Here is a 19,116-nt window from a genome sequence, read left to right on the forward strand (position 1 = left end):
AGGCATGCACTCACACAGATCACCTACCTAGATTGCTGCAGGAGGAGATAATTCTACTTTTCTACATCCAAATACAGCAAAATGGAAAAGCTGAGTACATTTGCCTGGAACTGCCATCTGTGCTGCCTAAGTGCAGAACATGTTTAAATTAACTAAATAAAATCCTATATAAACTACATTGAAACTATATTGAAAAGTCAGTTCTATCTCCCAGGTTATTTCCCTTAACAAGCAGTTTTTGTCTGAAATATAGCTAGAATCATTTGGGCAATTCATTGCTCTCAAGCAATGTTTTCTTTGTTATTTAAGTCATAGTAGAAACTCTCTCAGCTTCTGCTGTTACTCACAACAGCCAACCTCCTTGCTTACAGAAGGACTATTTGATTCTCAGCCAACTATTTGATTTTATTAAGAAGCCTTGAAAAGCTTGCTGAAACACTGTGCTTGCTGTTCTGAAAGCGTAAGTACTGTTTTTTTCCTCTAATGGATTTAATGAGCTTGACTAGGAACTTTACAGCACCACCTGCTGCTGATTTCTCAGTACAGCAGTGTTAACTCCAGAAAGAGAAGACCCCTCTCAACCTATGGAACACATAGAACTGTAGGGAAAGAAGAGGTAGGAAAAAACCACTTACTTTCTCCTTACGAAAAAGGATTAATACAAATGCTTATTAACAAATAAAGATCAGGATGGGGGAAGAAGGAACATATAATGAAGAACAAATATTTCTTTCCCTGTCCTTATTTTAAAAGTAAGTTATGAACAATATAGAATAAGACTTGTGGTAGGTGGGCAGTTCTTTTTAATGAAATGAAGCATTTGCTAAGATGCAGTTTATGAAAAATATTAGCAGAGAAACATTACTGCATATAGCATTAGTGCCCAGTAGTTCGGCTTCACAAGATTAATGTTGATGTGAGCAGGCATCCAATTCAGTTGGATTGATTTCAAATTGCAATAAAAACTACTTAGGACTGTGAATGAATGATTAAATAAGTAAGAATTACTAATCATATGTAAACTAACAAAAGGACTTCCAAAAACCATATATAAGTATCACCTTCAGTACAGCTCAAAGAATTCCTCATGTAGAATTCCTAAGGTGACAGAGTTCTCCATGTGAAAGGCTGCTACCTGGACCCATCATGGAAAGGAATGAGAATATTCCCAGTCTCGGCAAATGCACGATGGTGTGCTGGAAAAAGAAACTAAAGCATTAATCCCAGAGGATACATTAAGAAAAAAAAAAAAAGAACTGCACCTTAAGAAAGTATTTGCCCCTCAGAAGTGCGTTAGAAGTACTCTGTTCCCTTGGAGTGACAGCATTGTTCTGAAATCCTGCTAACGTTCAGATTGGAGTTAGTTATTTCCCTACTCACCGCGAGTTGAAACAAACAAGGAAGTGGTCACAAAATCAGCTTAGAATATTTTCTTTCAGCTCAAATTTTGTTCTCATTTGGTACCCTATTGAACTACCAACAAATTCCTGGGATGTTAAAGGGCGAAGCTTGGCCTTACAGTAACACTCAAACAGACCCAAATGTTGACTGCAGCTTTTAGCATTCTAAAAGGATCCAAGAAGGAAAAAAGGCCTTAATAAAATATACAATGCCTGATACATTTGGCCAATGCTTTTATGCTCTAGTTTGAACAGTTAAATTGCCAAATAACTTAGTCTAGTCATTATTTTAGAATGCAGGAACTTCAGATAAAATGGAAATTCAGGTATTTCTATGTTCAAGTATTTGTACTTAAAAATACTTACAAATATTCAAGTATTTGTAATTCTTAATAAATAATTTAATATTCCCATAGTGTACAGTACTTAGAGATCCACAGAAATTTAAGCAAAATTTTCTTATAGAATTATCTATAAACAAGTTTACTAATACACACTTTAAAATCCCTCACAAATGATGGCACTTTTCAATTCACTTACGAGTCAAGATATTCCTCAAGCTGGGGGGGTGCCATCCTGACTTAATGCTTTGCTTTGAACTTGACTATTTTGACTTTCTATTTTAAATATGCAACAGGAGCATACACACCTTTATTACATCTGAAAAGAAAGAGAAGCAATCAGAGTTTTCCATCGTCGATTACTGGAATTCTGAAAAAAAAAGCCTGTCATATGGGAAATTTAATCTTTCTTAAGACATGAAGCGTTTAGATCACTAATTTTTCAGTCTCAAAGCACAGGCATAGAAATAGCATCCCCACATAGCAGAACCAACAAATCCACCCCCAGAGAGCTCCAGACATTTAATGATCCTTTATTTATGTTAATAAGAAAAACATTTAAAATCTACAGTATAAAAAGTTTACCAAATACAATAAGAACAATGAATAGAACAAAATTCCCCCCCTTTAAAACAGAAGCATCTACAGAGCTTGATGCTAAAAAGAGCTATTGAATGACCGTCCTCTGCATCTGGACCATGGCAGTGAAAACAGAATTAAAAATGAAATTAATACATGGCATTTCTTTAAAAAATTTTCAGGTACGCTCAGTGTCTATAATCAATCATATATTATTAATTGCATATTGATGCGTTACACAGTAAAGCATTCATATGAATCGGTTAGCTATGTATCAACCATTGCAATAATGCATAAAAGAACGCGTTTTCCAACACGTAACTAGTCTTGAGTCTGTTCTACAATCCAGATCTCCGCCTTCAGTCTTCCAGCAGATAGTTTGGGTTGACAACCAGGTATGGGTCTTCATCAAAAGTCTCCTCTTCTCTGGAACCCCTCAGGCCTGACTGAGACAGCTCTATCAGAATGTGGTCCTGCAACAGACAAGAAAATTGTATTCAAACAAGAATGGAAAGGACTGTTTTATTTGTCCTTTTTTAAAAAAAGGATCTTTTTTTCTGCTGGTAGCACCTCTAATTGACAAATTATTCAACCCTTTTAGCTGTCAATTCCCTCTTTAATAGGTTCCTAATCTCAACAATTACCTTCAGTGGTAATCTCCTATTTGTAGTATGCTTTCTGGGAACACATCAGTCTAGTGTTTTCATACTTTTAAAAATGAGAAGTAGTCTGCCTCTTTCCTACTTTGACATTTTCTCTTCCAAAAAGCCCAAAATGTAAAACAAGTAACTTCAGTGCGCGTACATATTTTGATCCTGGGAAGTAACAATTTCTACTTCAGAGAAATGTTTTAAGTAAGACACTCTAAAACCTAAAGCTATCCAGTGAATAAAATGTTTTGTTAACATTTGTGTGCTCATACAACTAAAACTACAGAAATACAGAAAAATAGCACTTATGCTTCTATAAATAAACAGCAGAAAATAAAATAGCACTTTGAACTTGTACTAATACACACCTCTAATCTATTTCAGTGTTTTCTCTGAAATTAGTTTTAACAGTTATTAAACAAAGATGGCATTTATGCTGCATCAGTCAATGACACAGAAACACAAAACACATTTCTCAAATTAAGAAAATCTATTAAAAAGAAATAATTGCAATATATATTAAAACTCTTTCACTATCCACACATCCTTATACATACATAACGTGTAAGTCGGTGAATGACTCTCTCTATGATCTTCTTTTTATTTATTAGTTCTTCTTCAGATTCTATTTCAGATTCAATTTCCTTTAGATACCAATTAATAAGTTCGCTCTTCTTTAATGATGAATCGTCCTCTTCTGCAAATGAAAAGCATAAAAAAAATCTGATGACAATACCATTCCACATAATTTGCACTAACATAGCAGCTGTGAGATAACTTCCAAACCATAAGAGAAAAGGGTATCTATGTTAACATTTATAATGTTCAAAATATAAACACACAATAGCTCTCTTGTGCTTCTTAAAACAACATGTTTTGCACAGGAGACTGCTTTATCATCGTTTAATTGGAGAAGAAATGTTTAACACAGAAATATTTAACAAATTCCACTGAAAAATGCAAACCTTCTAAGTTTCAGGTGAATTTGTTTTAATGAAGAGCCAGTTCGCACATGTTGACACAACTCAGTCTGCCGGATTTTTAACAAATGAATCCTTACCCTCCTCTGCTTTCCTGAGGTGCAGCACAAGAAGATTAGAAATTCGTCGGTATTCAGAGAAGCCCAGCCTAAGAGAAGCTTTGGGTGCAGCATCCTTGTTCGTGTCCTCTGGAAGGCCATTGATCCCATTCACAAGACCATTGACCCCAGCCGGAGCTTCTGCTGCACCTGTTTGGACACATGCTCAGGTTTAACTCTGCAACATCGTTTAACTGGCCAATAATCTAAGCCACTAGAAGTGTGGCACTGACCAACCAGGCAAGTGGAGCCTACAAAGAGGCTGAAGAAGTAAGAGAGTGAGTAGCAGGGATAAAGATTCCTAGACAGTATTAGAAGAGAAATAGGTGGGAAACGGAAGTTTATACTCTAACAAGGTAAGCTATAAAGGCTGGAGGTACTTTCCCCTTTGAAAAGCTCTCTACAAATAATTTACCATTGACTCCATCTTGGTCTTCTTGATCCTCCATTTGCTGCTCATCTTCTTGATCTAAATTGATGTCAGGAGTCTCAACTCTAATGATGGATTTATTTAAAAGCCTGAAAGCTTCCTTCACATGCTTTGGGTGAACCTGGGGAAGATTTGAAAAAACATGAATTACATAGGCACAGTGGCTCTTCTAGTATTAAAGGTTTCTTTCTCCAATAGTTCCAGTTCACCCCTGATTCTGACAGTCTCTCTACCCATCTCAACTAATTAATCATAAGCAGTAAAGACCCCACAAGTCAAATTACATCCTACTACAAGTATTCTGCAACATGGGGTTACAGAAGGAATAAACAGCCTGATGAATGTTTTAGACTTTAGCTATCACATGGTGTCAGTAAAATCTTTTTTTACTTATGCCAAGAATATTTTGAAGAAGGATCAGTGGAGCAAGAAACATGAAAGAAATGGGTCTAAACAGAAACAATATGAAAAAAAAAGTTGTAATTAATGAGACTCTCCTCTGGAATTGAAGAGAAAAAACTGGACAAATCTTCCTTAATTCAGCCATAAAAGCCATCAGTTTCTTTATAAGTTGAATTTAATTAAAAAATAACCCACCGCCCCACTCATGGAATTTAAATATGTACAATACCATAGTCACATGGAAAACCCAGAGCTGCCACAACATTTCTACAAACTTTCATGAAAAACCTGATACCTCATCACAGCAGTGCATACGGGCCATAGCTTCAGAGAGCCGAATCATGCTTTCCAGCTGCCGCACTGTGATTCTCCAGGATGACTTTGTCACTCCAGAGCCATCGCGCTGCCGTAGCCGTTTATACTGCTCCACTATAAAGTCCTCGGACTCCTTGGATATCTTTGTGACATAAGATGGTAAGACAGTTTGCCATGTTAAAAGCATTCAAGTTTATGCTTCTTGAATCAGATTAGCAGATTCCAGACTTTTCTGTGAAATATTTAATTCTATCACGCTTACCATATATAAATACAATGGACAATCATATCAGAATTATATTGTAATAATGATTATAGTAACAGTTATATGGTAAGTACATCAACTCATCAATTATCTTTGTTTTTCTCTTCCAGACTTGCTTCTAGGCATAATTCATGCCTGTCTCTATCAGACTGTTCTGCACGCAAGTATACGCTCAAGACTACCAACACCAACTACAGCTTCGTGTACATGCTTTTTAGCCTTTGTCTATCTGCACATGCACAGATCCAACTGGAAAACAAACTTCCTACCACATGAAAATGAAACGCAAGTTTGCAAAACTCTGTAAAGGGAGGGTGTCCTCTCCTCCCATTTGAGAAGAATGACAATAGAGTAACTTCCAACAGATCTAAAAAACAGCCCATCCAAAAAGCTACTTGGATAGACCACAAAAATCTGTACTTAGAGCAGTCTCATGTTCTGTGTTTTACCCTAACAAGGGCAAAGAAATATTGAGGAACACCACCCTTTTAAAATAAAGACAAACAATCTGCTTGATTAAGCAAGAGGTCAATAAAATACAAATATCTCTGCATTCATGTATCGAATAACCCATGCCCTTGAGGTAAGAGATTAAGGTCACTGATTATAACATAATCTCATCTGGGCTGTCTGGATTTCTGGAGTGAAAAAAAAAAAAGAGTGCATGGCTCCAAAATACATTATGTTTCTAGATAACAACTGAGTTTACTGCTCCTTTCTTGAGAGAGCACTACACTAAGTGTCTGCATTCATCTGAAGAAAGCAAGCTGCAGAGTGACTAATCCTTTGGACTTTCTCACACAGATTAATTTCTACAAGAAGGCAGTATTACCTTTGGTTTAAACTGTCTTGCAAACAGCAGATACCTTCTGATATCGTCTAATGAATACACACGATCGACAGATTCTTCTACTCTGGCATGCAGATCCACTATACGTCTGGCAATGGCATAATCTGTTACCTGGAATAACGTTGCTCTGTTAGATCACTTTTGCAACACCAGCCAAACGTCAAAACAACAGCTGTATTCTTCCTTCCCATCCCCTTCCCTCACTTGCACTTGTCAAGGCTGAGCTAGTCTTCCAGAAGCAAGACATTGCCAGAAGACCCAGGAGAATGCCCTGGAAGGTTTCAATACAAGGACACAGCAGAGAAGGCATGAAAGGCAGTTTTAGGATTTACAACCTCTTGGAATTCTCCTGGGTTACAAGTTAGACATAGAATAGGCAGAAAGCAGCACTCTGCAGCGTGGGAACCGCTTGCTTTCTTTACAGCCTACTCTCTCTCTTTCAATAGTCCCTTCTCAATTAGATAATGATGCTGAGCAAAACATCTGAAAGAACTGTATGGAGACAACATGAATCTCTGCATCTTTTATACTCTCAAGGCAAATGCCACATAGACAGGTGGTAGCAGTCTTAGCCTTAGTGACTAGCAATTTGTAAAACTGACTAATGTTGTTACGTTTGCAGGTCAAATCACCACAAGTACCCTTGTATTCAGCAGAGTGTGTTCAAATTTGTACTGCCAGCTTTTAACTTTGCAGACAGAGAATAAAAGCAGAAGCAAGAGGCTCTCATGAGATCAGTTTCACCTAAAATTGCAGAGGGCCACAGAGATGGTCAGAGGGCAGGAGCACATTATGTATGAGGAACGAAAGAGAGCTGGGTCAGTTCAGCCTGAAAAGAAAGCAAGTGCCTCAATGGCAAGATGTAACGGGGCCAAATTGTTCCTGGAAGTACAAATTAACAAGAAAAGAGGCAACTGACACAAACTGAACCATGAGAAATTCTGATTATATATAACTTTTTTTTTTTATATAAAAAAACACAGATTTGTCAAACATTGCCATAGCAGCCTAGAGACTGCAGAATCTTCATCCGTGAAGATGCTCAAAATTTGCCAGGTCAAGGTCTTGGCAACCTGCTTTTAATAATCTGCTCTGAGCAAGAGGTTAGACTAGAGATGTCCAGAGGTCTTTTCTGATGTAAATTATTCTACAATTGTTCAAAATTACCTCATTACATTCATCCACAAGAATGAAGAAGAGATCAAACCGAGACATGATGGGAGCAGATAAGTTTATATTCTGTTTCAATGACTTGGATCTATCATAGCGCCCACCAACTGGGTTTGCTGCAGCTAAAATGGAGGTCCTGGCATTCAAGGTAGCCTGACAAAAAAAAAAAAAAAAAAAAAAAAAAAAAGGAAAGAAAAAGATGTTGTGACTTGCTAAACCAACTTATTGCAACTCCAAGAGATCAGCATGAAGTCTTTTATACAGAACTGCAATGATTATATTACAACAACAGCTCCTCAAAAGAGTCCAAACTCTTCTAACCAGTCCTTTTACCCAGCTCCAATATCATATTCTGCCCAGGTACAGTTTAATGAGTCAGTATTTTAATATTATCACACAACTACCACCAATACTGAAATAAGCCCTTAAAACTGCTACTAATCACCCTGTTTTTAAACAGTGCATATATACAAATGATTCTGCAAGCAAACAAATCTACACCATTTGAGGGTTACTTCAGGGTTAGGATTTTCCCCATACTCATTCCCATTTTCTGTTTCCTTCCCGCTACCGTCTCTTTTTTCCCTTCAGTATAGTTTATGATTCTTTATGAGCATGTGGCACAAAAACTTTGCAGGTAAGTGATCTCTCTCTGCCACAGCAAGGCAGCTGCTGAGCTGACATCAAAGTCTGACAGATGATGATGGATCAGCGTGTGCCACAAACTCTCACATGATCATGGAGACTACACAGCCAAAGGAATAGCACAAGCTACCTTTACTCCGGCTTTAGTAATGGATATCGTCTGCTGCTCCATTGCTTCATGGATAGCTACTTGATCCCGCAAGTCCATTTTGTCAAATTCATCAATGCAACATACACCCTGCAGCAGAAGAATAAAAAATAACAAGTTACCCAAATTCAATCACATTTGGGACAAAAGCATTTTTAAGACAGTTTGGTGCCTTTTGTCATTAATCAAAACCATTCTGGGGGTGCAGAAACCTCTCTAGTTCCTGTACTCACATTATCTGCCAACATCAGTGCTCCAGCTTCAATGACAAATTCATGCGACTCTTCGTCTTTTACAACAGCTGCTGTTAGACCAGCAGCACTGGAGGCTTTTCCGCTGGTGTATACAGCGCGAGGACTGAATTCATCCACGTGCCTATTGAGAGAGAGAACAGTGAGAAACTGTGTTACGCAAACTTAAAAAGACAGACTAAGACTTGCAGAAACAAGACAACTTCAATGCATCACTGCTTTCAAGCCCTAGGGCCAGGACTCATTCCTTCCTTCAGGAAGCAGTTAACATTTAGTTAGGTCCCCCTATCTGTAACGATATCTGAGCGAGCCTTGGGAACTAAGCCTTATCTAACTGCAGTCTGTTACAGGTCTGTTATTCACTCTTGGTTACACCAGCAGAAAAAATAATCCAGACCTCCTCCCACAAGTTTTCCGCTGACTTCACAAGCTCAGACAGCTCCTCACAGGTCAGGCAGAAGTCAGCACAAAGGAACGGCACGAGGCTGCACAGCAGGAAGCAGCTATGCTGACCACAGGCAGCCAAAGGCAGCTTTTGTGATGCCTCCACATTTCTGAGATGCAGTAGACCTCAGCCTCACAGAGAATAATCCAGAGGTAAAAGAGCATCATAATAAAACAAAACCACATTAAATAGAACTTGAAGTAAAGCAAAAAAAAAAAAAAGCATTATAGCTTGAAGATGTAGCATTAGATACAGTTATTTCATAATTATTGTTCAGGCTTAGTAGCTGTCTAGTTGATCAGTGTTGGGACCTACCAATTTAGACTAAGCTAAAGCAGGGCAAAAAAAAATCACTATTTTATCCACCTCTAATGTTTTGAGATATGCAGTGTTATATATTTAATATTCATTGACTTTCAAAAACATAAAAACTTGTACTTCCGTCTAAACAACAACAACCACTTCTTAATTTAATTCTTTTTTATTACCTTAGGGGCCTGTTGAATTTAGTTCAGCTCAAATAATTCAACCACATCCAAATTATTCCTGGAAAATTTTCTCAACTATTTTACTTCCCTTTCCTCTGTTTAAGGTAGGAAAGGCACAGTATACATTTATAGCTCTAGTCACACTGGACAATATTTAAATAAAAAATAAATAATAAAATTAATTAAAAATAATTAAAAATAAATAATAAAATAAATAAAATTTTAAATTTGAGTTTTAAAGAGATACTTACTTTAGAAATTGACTCTTGGCTGTACTTGGATCGCCAACAACACAAACATTGATGTCCCCACGCAATGAAGTGCCTTCAGAAGTGGTCTTAGGGACTCCTCCAAAAAGCATCAGCAGGACCCCACGTTTCACTTCATCATTACCTACCCAAGAAAAGACACTCAACATGCAACTCCACATTTTTCCTATTTTAAAAAACTTTAGCCCACTAGAATTTTAGAGCATTTAGGCACACCCAACTCAGAATTTATTTGCTAAACATCCACTAAAAGCCTATTTCTGTTCTTGATGGCTCTAAATATGGACAAAATTCAGCTGATCAAACTTTTCAGACATAACCAACGTAAGTTCTCAAACTAGTTTGAAGCCAGAAGCAACACCAGACGTATGCACACATATATCCACGCACAACAGCATATGGATTTTGAACTCTCATATCTTTCGAATGATGCCCATATAAAGCAAAGCTCATATCCAACTGGCAGCTGCAGGGTTAAGTGGTAGATCACCACATAGCAAAACCACTTTCACTACCTTTGCAACCCTTAATAGTTTAACAAAGGAAGTCCTTCGGAATTAGGTTTTCCTTTTCTAGCAAAACCAATTCTGGAGGGAAGAGTTTGAGATAGTTGGGACTGGGCTTTCATGCATTCCCAAAATGGTATTAGAAAGATATCAATAAGAACTAATATTTTCACGAGGGAAATCTCCTTTCTCTGCAGCAACAACTGGGCTCTTACCATGGATAGTGGGAAAGAGGCTGGTACACAGATTATGATAAAGGTTCTTATCTTGGCTCATTTCAAACACCTTTTCCCACTCTTTCACGGTCATTTGATTTTTGATGCTTTCTGCAGTCTGTTCCTCATCTCGGAGCTCTTTTCCACCAAACTAAACAAGGGAATTAAAAATAAATAAATAAGTAACCATGACAAATGTGATCACTACTGAATGCGAGTACTGCAGACAGGAGCTTGTACAAACTTGCACTCTAAGCTGAACAGAACACATTCAGAAAGACTAGCCTTAGGCTAAGGCAGATCATTACCTTCTATCTTTAAAAAAAAAAAAAAACAAACAGAAAAACATACAGACAATTCTGTAGCGGGAAAATTGAGTCTAAGCTCAGTTAACAAGAAAAGAACAACAGGGATGCTTGTCTAGAGAGTAAAAAGAGAGCAAAAATAATACAGCTTCCTTTGGCTAAAATTTGCCTTTTTAAGTATTCATTACCCAGAATTTACATGGCCTTTTATTACTAAAACCCAGTCATATTCAGTGTTACTTATTATGCTGTAGTAACATCCTAAGATCTAATATGATAAAATAGAGGGAACAAGAAGGTTAGCTTTTTTCCCTGGGACAATATGAATCAATAGGATTTTCTGGAGGAAAAGGAAATACTGGAGAAATTTACGAAATTTGAATGAAATAAATGAATCATTTAGCTTTTTAGAAAAAATTGATAAAATTGGCAAACTCCAATTTCACATCCATGAAAACTGCTATGAACAATAACGACAAGGTAAGAACTTGCTATGTAAATTCACTCAGAATATAAGGGCAGTCAAACGCATGGGAAGGTGGTACATGCACCTGTTTAAAGCTTTACCTATCCTCACCCCCCTCATTTGAGGTAAAAACAGAGCGGAAATCTTCAGTACTCTTGTATTTATTTTCTCTGTAGACTCACCCGTGGATTTGTTGGTGCGACATAACAGGCTAGAAAGACTAGTTTATAGGACAGTTCTCTGACTCCAAGGGCACGAAGTCCTCGGATGCCTTCGGTTTCGTAGCCCTCTGTCCCGCTAAGCCGGGAGCTGGTTTCCGCGCGCACTCCTGCCGTGAGAAGAAGAGTCAGCAGCTGCCAGAGCAAGCTGCAGGGACGTCACACGGAGGTCAGGGGCAGCAGCAACAAACCTGGTGTTGAGAGCTGAGCCACGTCAGGCACGACAATCAGTGATCCTGTGAAGTCACATTTGTCACCTGCCTGGGCAGACTCCACTGCTTCTGCACGCAAGATCACCTCGACGCTGCGAGGAATGCTGCCTCGCGGCAGCTCAGCCTGCGTCTCCTGAATGCGGACCTGGGAGGTACAGAACATCAAGCGCTCAGATGTCACCGAATTTCAAACTGCTTGTAAAGCTAAAATAGCTTAAAAAATAAACACAGAAAGTGGCATCTGCTGGCTGCTATCCATATCAATCATGAAATTATTTTTTAAATGAAACAAAATCACACTTTACTAACCAGGAGTTACTATCTAAAGTTACTATCTAAGGAGTGTTAGGGAAACTGAAGAGGATACAGACCTAGGAGCCACAGTGACAATTCTGAAGTTAAGGAAAAGTAAGGAAAAGTGTTTGGGCAACTTAAGAGTCCAGTTAATGTGACTGACAAAGCATTATTGTGGAATACAATGTGCTGAGGATTTGGCAGACTAAATCAGTCTAGAAGAACAAAACACTGCTGATACTAAATACCCCTGCTGATACCCCTTTTCATACTTGCATAAAATAATTACACACGAAGTACCTGTGACAGAAGACTGACAATGGCTCCAATACAGGGGTTTTCAGTGACTTGTTTACACAAAGTTGTGCAATAAAACTGCTTTGAATCTATTCATAACTTCCCATGCTTACACATAAGTCTTCCACAGACAGAAAGAAATTATTTGCAGAAACTCCACTGCCTTTTCTTGAGATCTCTTTTTGAGGTTGACAGAACCAAAATCAACCACCTTTGATATGCAGAAGTACAAACAACACCTTGCGACTACCACTGGAACACAGGAACATCATCATTTGTTGTCCCCCTGCCCCAACCTCCCCACTGTACCTTTTGGAAGTCAACAAATCTTGATTTGTTTGTGTCCAGCAGGAATCTCCTTCTGTTGGCACAGACCGGGTTTCTGCAGATGTTTGGCTGCGTATATTTAAATTGCTGTTCCACATCTTTTATCACTGTCTGACAGTCCAGGCACAGGAAGGTTCCACTTACAAGCTCAGGATGAACTGGGTGGGTACGTACCACCTGTCCACTGATACGCATCAGAGAGCCAATTTTTGCTGATGTCAGTTCTCGAATTCTGTTTAAAATGGAAATTCATCGGGATTAAATTCTTAGTAGGGTTGACATTTCTAGGCGGAAGGTACTACCCAACCAGTAGCTACATAGTTTCATTCAGCCTGTGACTAAAGAACTGCTGTAATACCCAAAGGAAACAAGGTTTCTGTTTTCCCATTTTTTGATTTTATTTAAAATTTTAGATTAACACTAAAGGCCAAACCAAAGCAAAGGTTGATTCATTGGTACTTCAAAAGCAACACGCTATCTATACCAGCTTTGCAAATAGAGAGGTTACATTAGTTTGCAGAATACTATGAATGTCAGTATTTGAGAGCCTTTCCAGTCCAGTGTTTTTATGATTCACAAATGAAAAACTGTTTCAAAGATCAGCCATAAGGTCTGGCAGCTTCTTCACAATTATACTGGTAAACCATACGTTTTATTCTGATAATCAAAAACATTTTCAGTATCCTTTGACACTTTTTTCCAGTAGCAAAAACACACAAGGAATGAATAATCATCTTACTTGTGCCTCGCAGGCAGATCTTGGAAGGCAACATAGAAGTCCTTGTTCGAAGGCACATTTCCATGGTCTCTGGCAAAAGTCTTTACTGCTCGGCAAAGATAAGGATAAACCCTGAAATACAGAAAATAATAAACTAGTAGTTATGAATCCATTCAGAAATAAGCTTTGATCCAGTAAAAATAAATTTCTTAAATATGAGTTTTTTTGGAATACAGAAACCAGGTAATCTCAGGTAAGACTTTATAGGCCTGAGATGGCAGCACTGGTCAGCCCTCAGGTAACCTCTCCATTTTACCTGTAAAATTCCTCCTGAACAGTGGTAGAGAGCTGCTGGTTGAACTGCTCCAAATCCACAAAGCTGACGATCAGCGTGTTCCGCTCTGGCCGAATCAGTTCTTCAGCATCACGCAGGTATTTGACTTCCCCATCACTGTTCTGGAACCTGAAAGCGAGTACAATTCAGCAAAATGTTTGACAGCTATACATCAGGCAGCAGCAAAATACTTCTGCTGTCAAGAGACAAGGAAAGGACGGACGATATGTGCTGAGGAGTGTGCAAGGAAACGATGGCATCCCCCATTCCCTTGCAAACAGCTTTTCCAGTGATGCCTTTCCTTCTGCCCCCATTCCACACACGCCTTGCAAACACATGGATCTGCTTCTTGCCCCACTGTTCTACTACACAGCCTTTCAGCTGTGGTCTAACCGTGACCTGCACCAGTAAGACAGGCTTTGTTCCCTTAGGATCATGTGAACAGCTTCCTTGGGACACGGTACTTAGGGACATGGTTTAGTGGGTGACAGTGGTGGCAGGGGGACAGTTGGACTAGATGATCTTGGAGATCTTTTCCAACCTTATTCACAAAATCACAGAATGGCCGAGGTTGGAAGGGACCTCTGAAGCTCATCTAGTCCAACTCCCCTGCCAAGGATTGCTTAGAGCACATTGTGCAGGATGGCATCCAGGTGGGGTTTGAACATATACAAAATATCCAAAAATACCTAGAAATATTTCTTCAGAGAAGGAAACTCCACAACCTTACTGGACAACCTGTCCCAGTGCTGTCACCCTCACAGCAAAGAAACGCCCCCTCATATTGAGCCACAACCTACTGTGCTTCAGTTTGCGCCCGCTGCCTCTCCTCCTGTCACTGGGCACAACTGAAAAGAGGCTGGTCCCATCCCCTTGACAGCCTCCCCTCAGGTATTTATATGTATTGATGAGGTCTCCCCCCAGCCTATTGTTTTGCAGGCGAACCAGGCCCAGCTCTCTATTAACGACTCTGTGATCGTTGTTTGCTGCAGGAGGCCCTCTCCAAAGCCCAAACCCCACCACGGCTCCCCCGGCGAGCCCCCGGAGCACCCCAAATGCCCACACGGCGACTACCCAGGGAGCTCCCCATAGGCCGAGCCCCCCCTCAACGCCTCAGCGCCCCCTCCCTCAGCCCTGCCCGCCCGCCGCCGCCGCCGCCCCAGCCCGGCCCCGCTCACTCCTCCAGGAAGGCCAGGAACAGCTTCTGGCACTTCTCGGCCACCTCATCCCGCAGCTGCTGAGGCGCCGCCGCTGCCGCCCCTCCGCCCGCCGCCGCCGCCGCCAGGTCCATGGCGACCGCCGTCCCCTCAGCCCCCCTCAGCCCCAGCTCCGCCCCGCCGCCTTTCCCGCTTCGGCCGCGCCGGCCAGTCAGCGGCCGCCGCCACGCCCGGTCCCGTCCCCTCACGGAGGTTTTCGCGCCCAATGCCTCAAGGAGGAGGGGCCTCGGCGCCACGCTGCCGGCCGCCATCTCGGCCCCCCGCCCGCCGCCATCTTGGGCGGCCCGCAGCCATGGCGGCTGGCGGGAGGGAGGGGTGGCGGCGGGTACCCGGCGCTGCCCCAGGCCGGCAGCCGCGGCCGAGGGACAGCTGGCGGCAGGGACAGGTGCCAGCGGGGAGAGCTTTAATATCTGGGAAGAACTGGTCGCAGGCGCGATGCCACCTGCGAAAACATCCATCTGGCGGAGTCTGTCATGAAGGCAGACGGGCTGGCTTCTTGCAGTTCTGAAACTTCGAAAAACATTAAAAAATAAAACCCAAGAGTATGAGCTTCCTGTAGCGGTGTTCCGTTATGTTGCAGTGCCCTTACCGTGCAGTGCACAGAGGCTTGTCTTAGCAAAATGGCGAAGAAAGGCATTCTTAGATTTTCTTTTAAAAGGTTGGCAGTCTGTAAATTCCATACTTTGTGAGACCATACAAGCAAAAATAGGCACAAAAGCAAGTGGGTTGTCAGTCATACATCAGCAGAAATCATAATTCACCTATAATAATTATTTCTGTTGAGTTTTCATCATTTTTCTTTTCCAAAACGAGTCTGCCGCCACTCTATACACATGCTGATAATACTCAGACAAGGAACAGTAAATAATTAAAATCTAGTGAGGCAAGTTGTATACTGTAGATACAGCTATCAAGCAAACATGCCTTTTTCTTCCCAGCTCTTTTCCTGAGTTTTTCTGTATCTATATTTTTAGCCTCTTTATCAGTTTGTCATGGTCTTTTGCCTTTGTCATTTTTGCCTCATTTTTTTCTTAGTCTTTAGTTTTCTTCACTCTCTTTTCCAGATCCTCTCTTTTCATACTCCTAAAACAAAAAATCATACTCTGTTTTTCCAGAGTTTCTGTTTTCAGTCTCTTTTTTTCCAGTCTCTCCTTAAAAAAAGGAAAAGAAAAGAAAAGAAAAGAAAAGAAAATGTCTCCTCTTTTTTTCCCAGAGTCCCTTTTCCCCAGATGCCCTTTTCAAAGTCTGCTTGGGAAACAGAAAGAGATTGGGAAAAGTGTCATTCCGTGCTCCACAAATTCCTCTTATTTTTTCAGAGTCTGAGAAAAAAAAGGGGGGGGGGGGAAGGTTTCTCCATGCTCTCTTTTTTCCACAGATTTTTTTTTTTTAACCACAGAGTTGCTTTTTTCCCAGTCTCCATTTAAGAAAGAGACTCTGGGATTTGTTTTCAAGAGCTGCACTTTTTTTTTCCCCTAGAGCTGCACCTTTCCCTGCCCCACTGTGTTTTTCCAGAGCCTCTCTCTATTCCGTCTCTTTTCCTAGAGCCTATTTTGTAGTCATCCCCTTCCACAGTCTATTTTTCCAGTCCCCTCTCCCCTGGTCTCTCTTTTCTGTGGGACTCTGGAAAAAGGGGGGTAATCTTTCTTTCCCAGTCTCCATTTAAAAAAATATATATTTTTTTCAGTCTTTGTTCAGCCTTTTCTTTTTTTTTTTTTTTTTAAAGTTGTTCTCCCCACGGTCTTTCTTTTTGCCCCACGCTCTTATTTATTTATTCTCAGAGGCTGTTTGTGAAGGAGAAGAAAAAAAAAAGCCCAATGCGTGTGTCAGAAGACTCCACGTTTCAGTTTTTGCTTACGTACCTGAGGCATGACTGCTCGTCAAGTGTGAACAGCCAAAATACTGAAGTGCTGAAGTGGTGGTGGTTAACACCGACAGGTCCTCAGGTTGCCCCAACAGCCAGTGCACAAGTGACATACGTAGACGAGTGTCCTGCTGCAGGTGAGTCACTGGAACATAGCGGCTCTTTGCTGTGGTTTACCAGCAGCAGCGAACCTGTTTGCGCTCTTGTACGTGTCTTGTATGAGAAAATCGGCCCTGTGTTGTACAGGACCTCTGTTCCCTCTCACCTTCATACTTCTAACCCTTTTAAGCAGCGGGGTGGGGGAAACCACACACAACCCACAACTGAGACCAAAGTCTGAAAGACTCCTCAAGTTTTATTTGGAAACTGAAACACGCAGGGCTTAGCATCGCCCCTCAGAAAGATCCTGCGAGGGCAGCCTATCAGTTTCATTTTATCTTCCTTTTATTATCAGGAAAGCCTTAAGGGACAAAGGATGGTAAAGTTACTGGCACAATCAGTGTGTGAATGAAGCACTTTGCCTTTTACATAAAGTAATAGCTGATTAAACTTACGCAGTTCCTGCATGAATGTGAGTCAAAAGAACAAATCGTTTCAAGCTTCAGAAGTCTGCAAGAGTATCAGTTGTTTTTTTTTAAACAACTTGAAAGCATCTATAAATCATCACAGCGATGCAAGATTTTGAGTCAGCTAGTAAGATTAAAGTAAGGGAACTCTTTGAACTCCTTACAGATGATGAGCATCATCTCAGAAAGGCCCTTGGTGTCTAGTGGAACAAATATGTTTAGAGCTTCTCTGTTACAGACAGTTACGGATTTGGGGAATACCACTAGAATAGAAATCATCAATAAAAGGAAAAGGCTGAAGCAAAAAGGTGAAATCAGAGGTAGTTTAAAACAGACACTTGTTCATCATTTTTGCTTGCTTTTAATCTCTAGGTCATTAACAGTACTTTCCTCATGTCTATGGACAGACTCTTAGAAACATAAATACAAAGCAGGCACTAGATTCTGTATTGCCCAGATATTTATTATTTTATCTTTTTCACTGTAAGCTATGCTTCAGTGAGTTCAGTGATTTTCCTTCATAATGAAGTTCTTTCACTAATACGAAACTGTAAAAGAACAAGCTTAGCAACTTTCGTAATCATGGGTGGAACCAAATCAATGCCTATTTTCTAAGTACATAAATAAAAAATGGAGATCAGCACTTAGAGGGAAAAGACAGTGGCTAAAGTGGATGCGTCCAAGCAGATTACTGTTCCAGTTGCTGTCAAGCAATTCCCCAGAACCAGCAGATGGGCCAAGGACACCTCTCCTCTTTTGGATACTGATGCAATGGATGTCTGTCCATGTGGGTTCCAACTCCACACCTAGCACCGCCGAAGGACTGTGCCAGCTTGCAGTAGGATCAAACCTCTAACAGACATTGAAACATAGCCTGGGCAAGAGGCTGGATTTCTGGAGTGACAATGGGATCACAGTTGTTGTCTGTGTTGGAAGCCGAGGTGTGCCTGATGAGAAACAAGTGGCAAAAGCACCCTATTGTGGCCAATTTGGAGGCCCCACATATCCCTGGCACTATCCCAAAAGGGTACTTCAAGGATCCAAAGGGGTATGAGTGTGCCTTTGGTATAGCTGCTGTAGGTGCAAACAAGAATAAACAGCTGCCTACCTCATCCAGCCTTGAGAAGGATCCTTCTGTTGCGGGGTTGCTACATGGCAAGAACCAAAGCGGGTACCAGTGGCCCCCACGATGGTGCACCAGCATCACACCTCCAAGGCTCCCTAAGTCGCATCCAGGAGCTGATTCCTTGACTCACTCGTCCTTCCCAATCCTGTATGGCCAGTGCAAGAGTCTGACAGAGGCTGGAGGTTAACAGTGGACTATGAATGAAGTCACGCCCGTTAACCACTGTCATACCAGACATGCTGGAACTCCTGCATAAAACGGAGTCAAAGGTGGCCAACTGATCCGCCAGTGCGTTTTTCTCCATCCCTTTGGCAGCAGAGCGCAGGCCGTAGTTTGCTTTCACATAGCAGGGAGTCCGCGTGGTGCTTAGCTGCCTCCTGGGGTTACCCCACAATGGCAGCGCACAGCCACTGGCCATCAGTCCTGCACCTAACTTCCAGAAAACTAGCACAAGTCCTCCCTCCTGGTGGGCAGGTTCAGACAGCTTTCACAGGAAAATGTTGTAGTTAAACTGCAGAAGTAAACTAAGGCTTTCTGGTGTTAGCTGATAACCAAAGACTCCCTGGCTATCCCTTACTATATCATTTTTATTCCTAAGTATTTAAAAAATTGCACCATAATAATCATCTTCGTCTGTACATCATGAAAGAAAAAAATCATCTTAACTGGTGGAAAAGCAGCAGCAACTGGGACTGTGTAAAATGCTAACTTACAGCTAGAAATAGTGG

General features: G+C 40.9%; 1 protein-coding gene across 1 annotated transcript; it reads right to left on the bottom strand.

The window, feature by feature from the left end:
- Positions 1–2,258: 2,258 nt before the first annotated feature.
- On the bottom strand, positions 2,259–14,966 carry MCM6 (minichromosome maintenance complex component 6). The gene is made up of 17 exons (XM_040561811.1): positions 14,797–14,966; positions 13,601–13,747; positions 13,306–13,416; positions 12,549–12,798; positions 11,628–11,793; positions 11,401–11,546; positions 10,448–10,598; positions 9,709–9,850; positions 8,507–8,648; positions 8,256–8,363; positions 7,478–7,633; positions 6,293–6,421; positions 5,176–5,337; positions 4,464–4,599; positions 4,031–4,198; positions 3,528–3,667; positions 2,259–2,793 (listed from the first exon to the last, which is right to left on the bottom strand). Exons 1-17 carry the CDS (start codon positions 14,907–14,909, stop codon positions 2,680–2,682), a joined length of 2,481 nt encoding a protein of 826 aa, XP_040417745.1. The 5' UTR covers positions 14,910–14,966; the 3' UTR covers positions 2,259–2,679.
- Positions 14,967–19,116: the final 4,150 nt, after the last annotated feature.

This window comes from Cygnus olor, chromosome 6 (genome assembly GCF_009769625.2).
Source record: "Cygnus olor isolate bCygOlo1 chromosome 6, bCygOlo1.pri.v2, whole genome shotgun sequence".
NCBI lineage: Eukaryota > Metazoa > Chordata > Aves > Anseriformes > Anatidae > Cygnus > Cygnus olor.

Bases quoted from the DNA above. Each gene is read 5' to 3' on its own strand.
- MCM6 (XM_040561811.1), bottom strand. From the start codon at position 14,909: ATGGACCTGGCGGCGGCGGCGGCGGGCGGAGGGGCGGCAGCGGCGGCG. The intron at 12,799-13,305 runs GTAAGATGATTA...CATTTTAAACAG, and splicing joins GATCTGCCTGCGAGGCACAA to AATTCGAGAACTGACATCAG. The intron at 10,599-11,400 runs GTGAGTCTACAG...TCCCTTGTTTAG, and splicing joins TCGCACCAACAAATCCACGG to TTTGGTGGAAAAGAGCTCCG.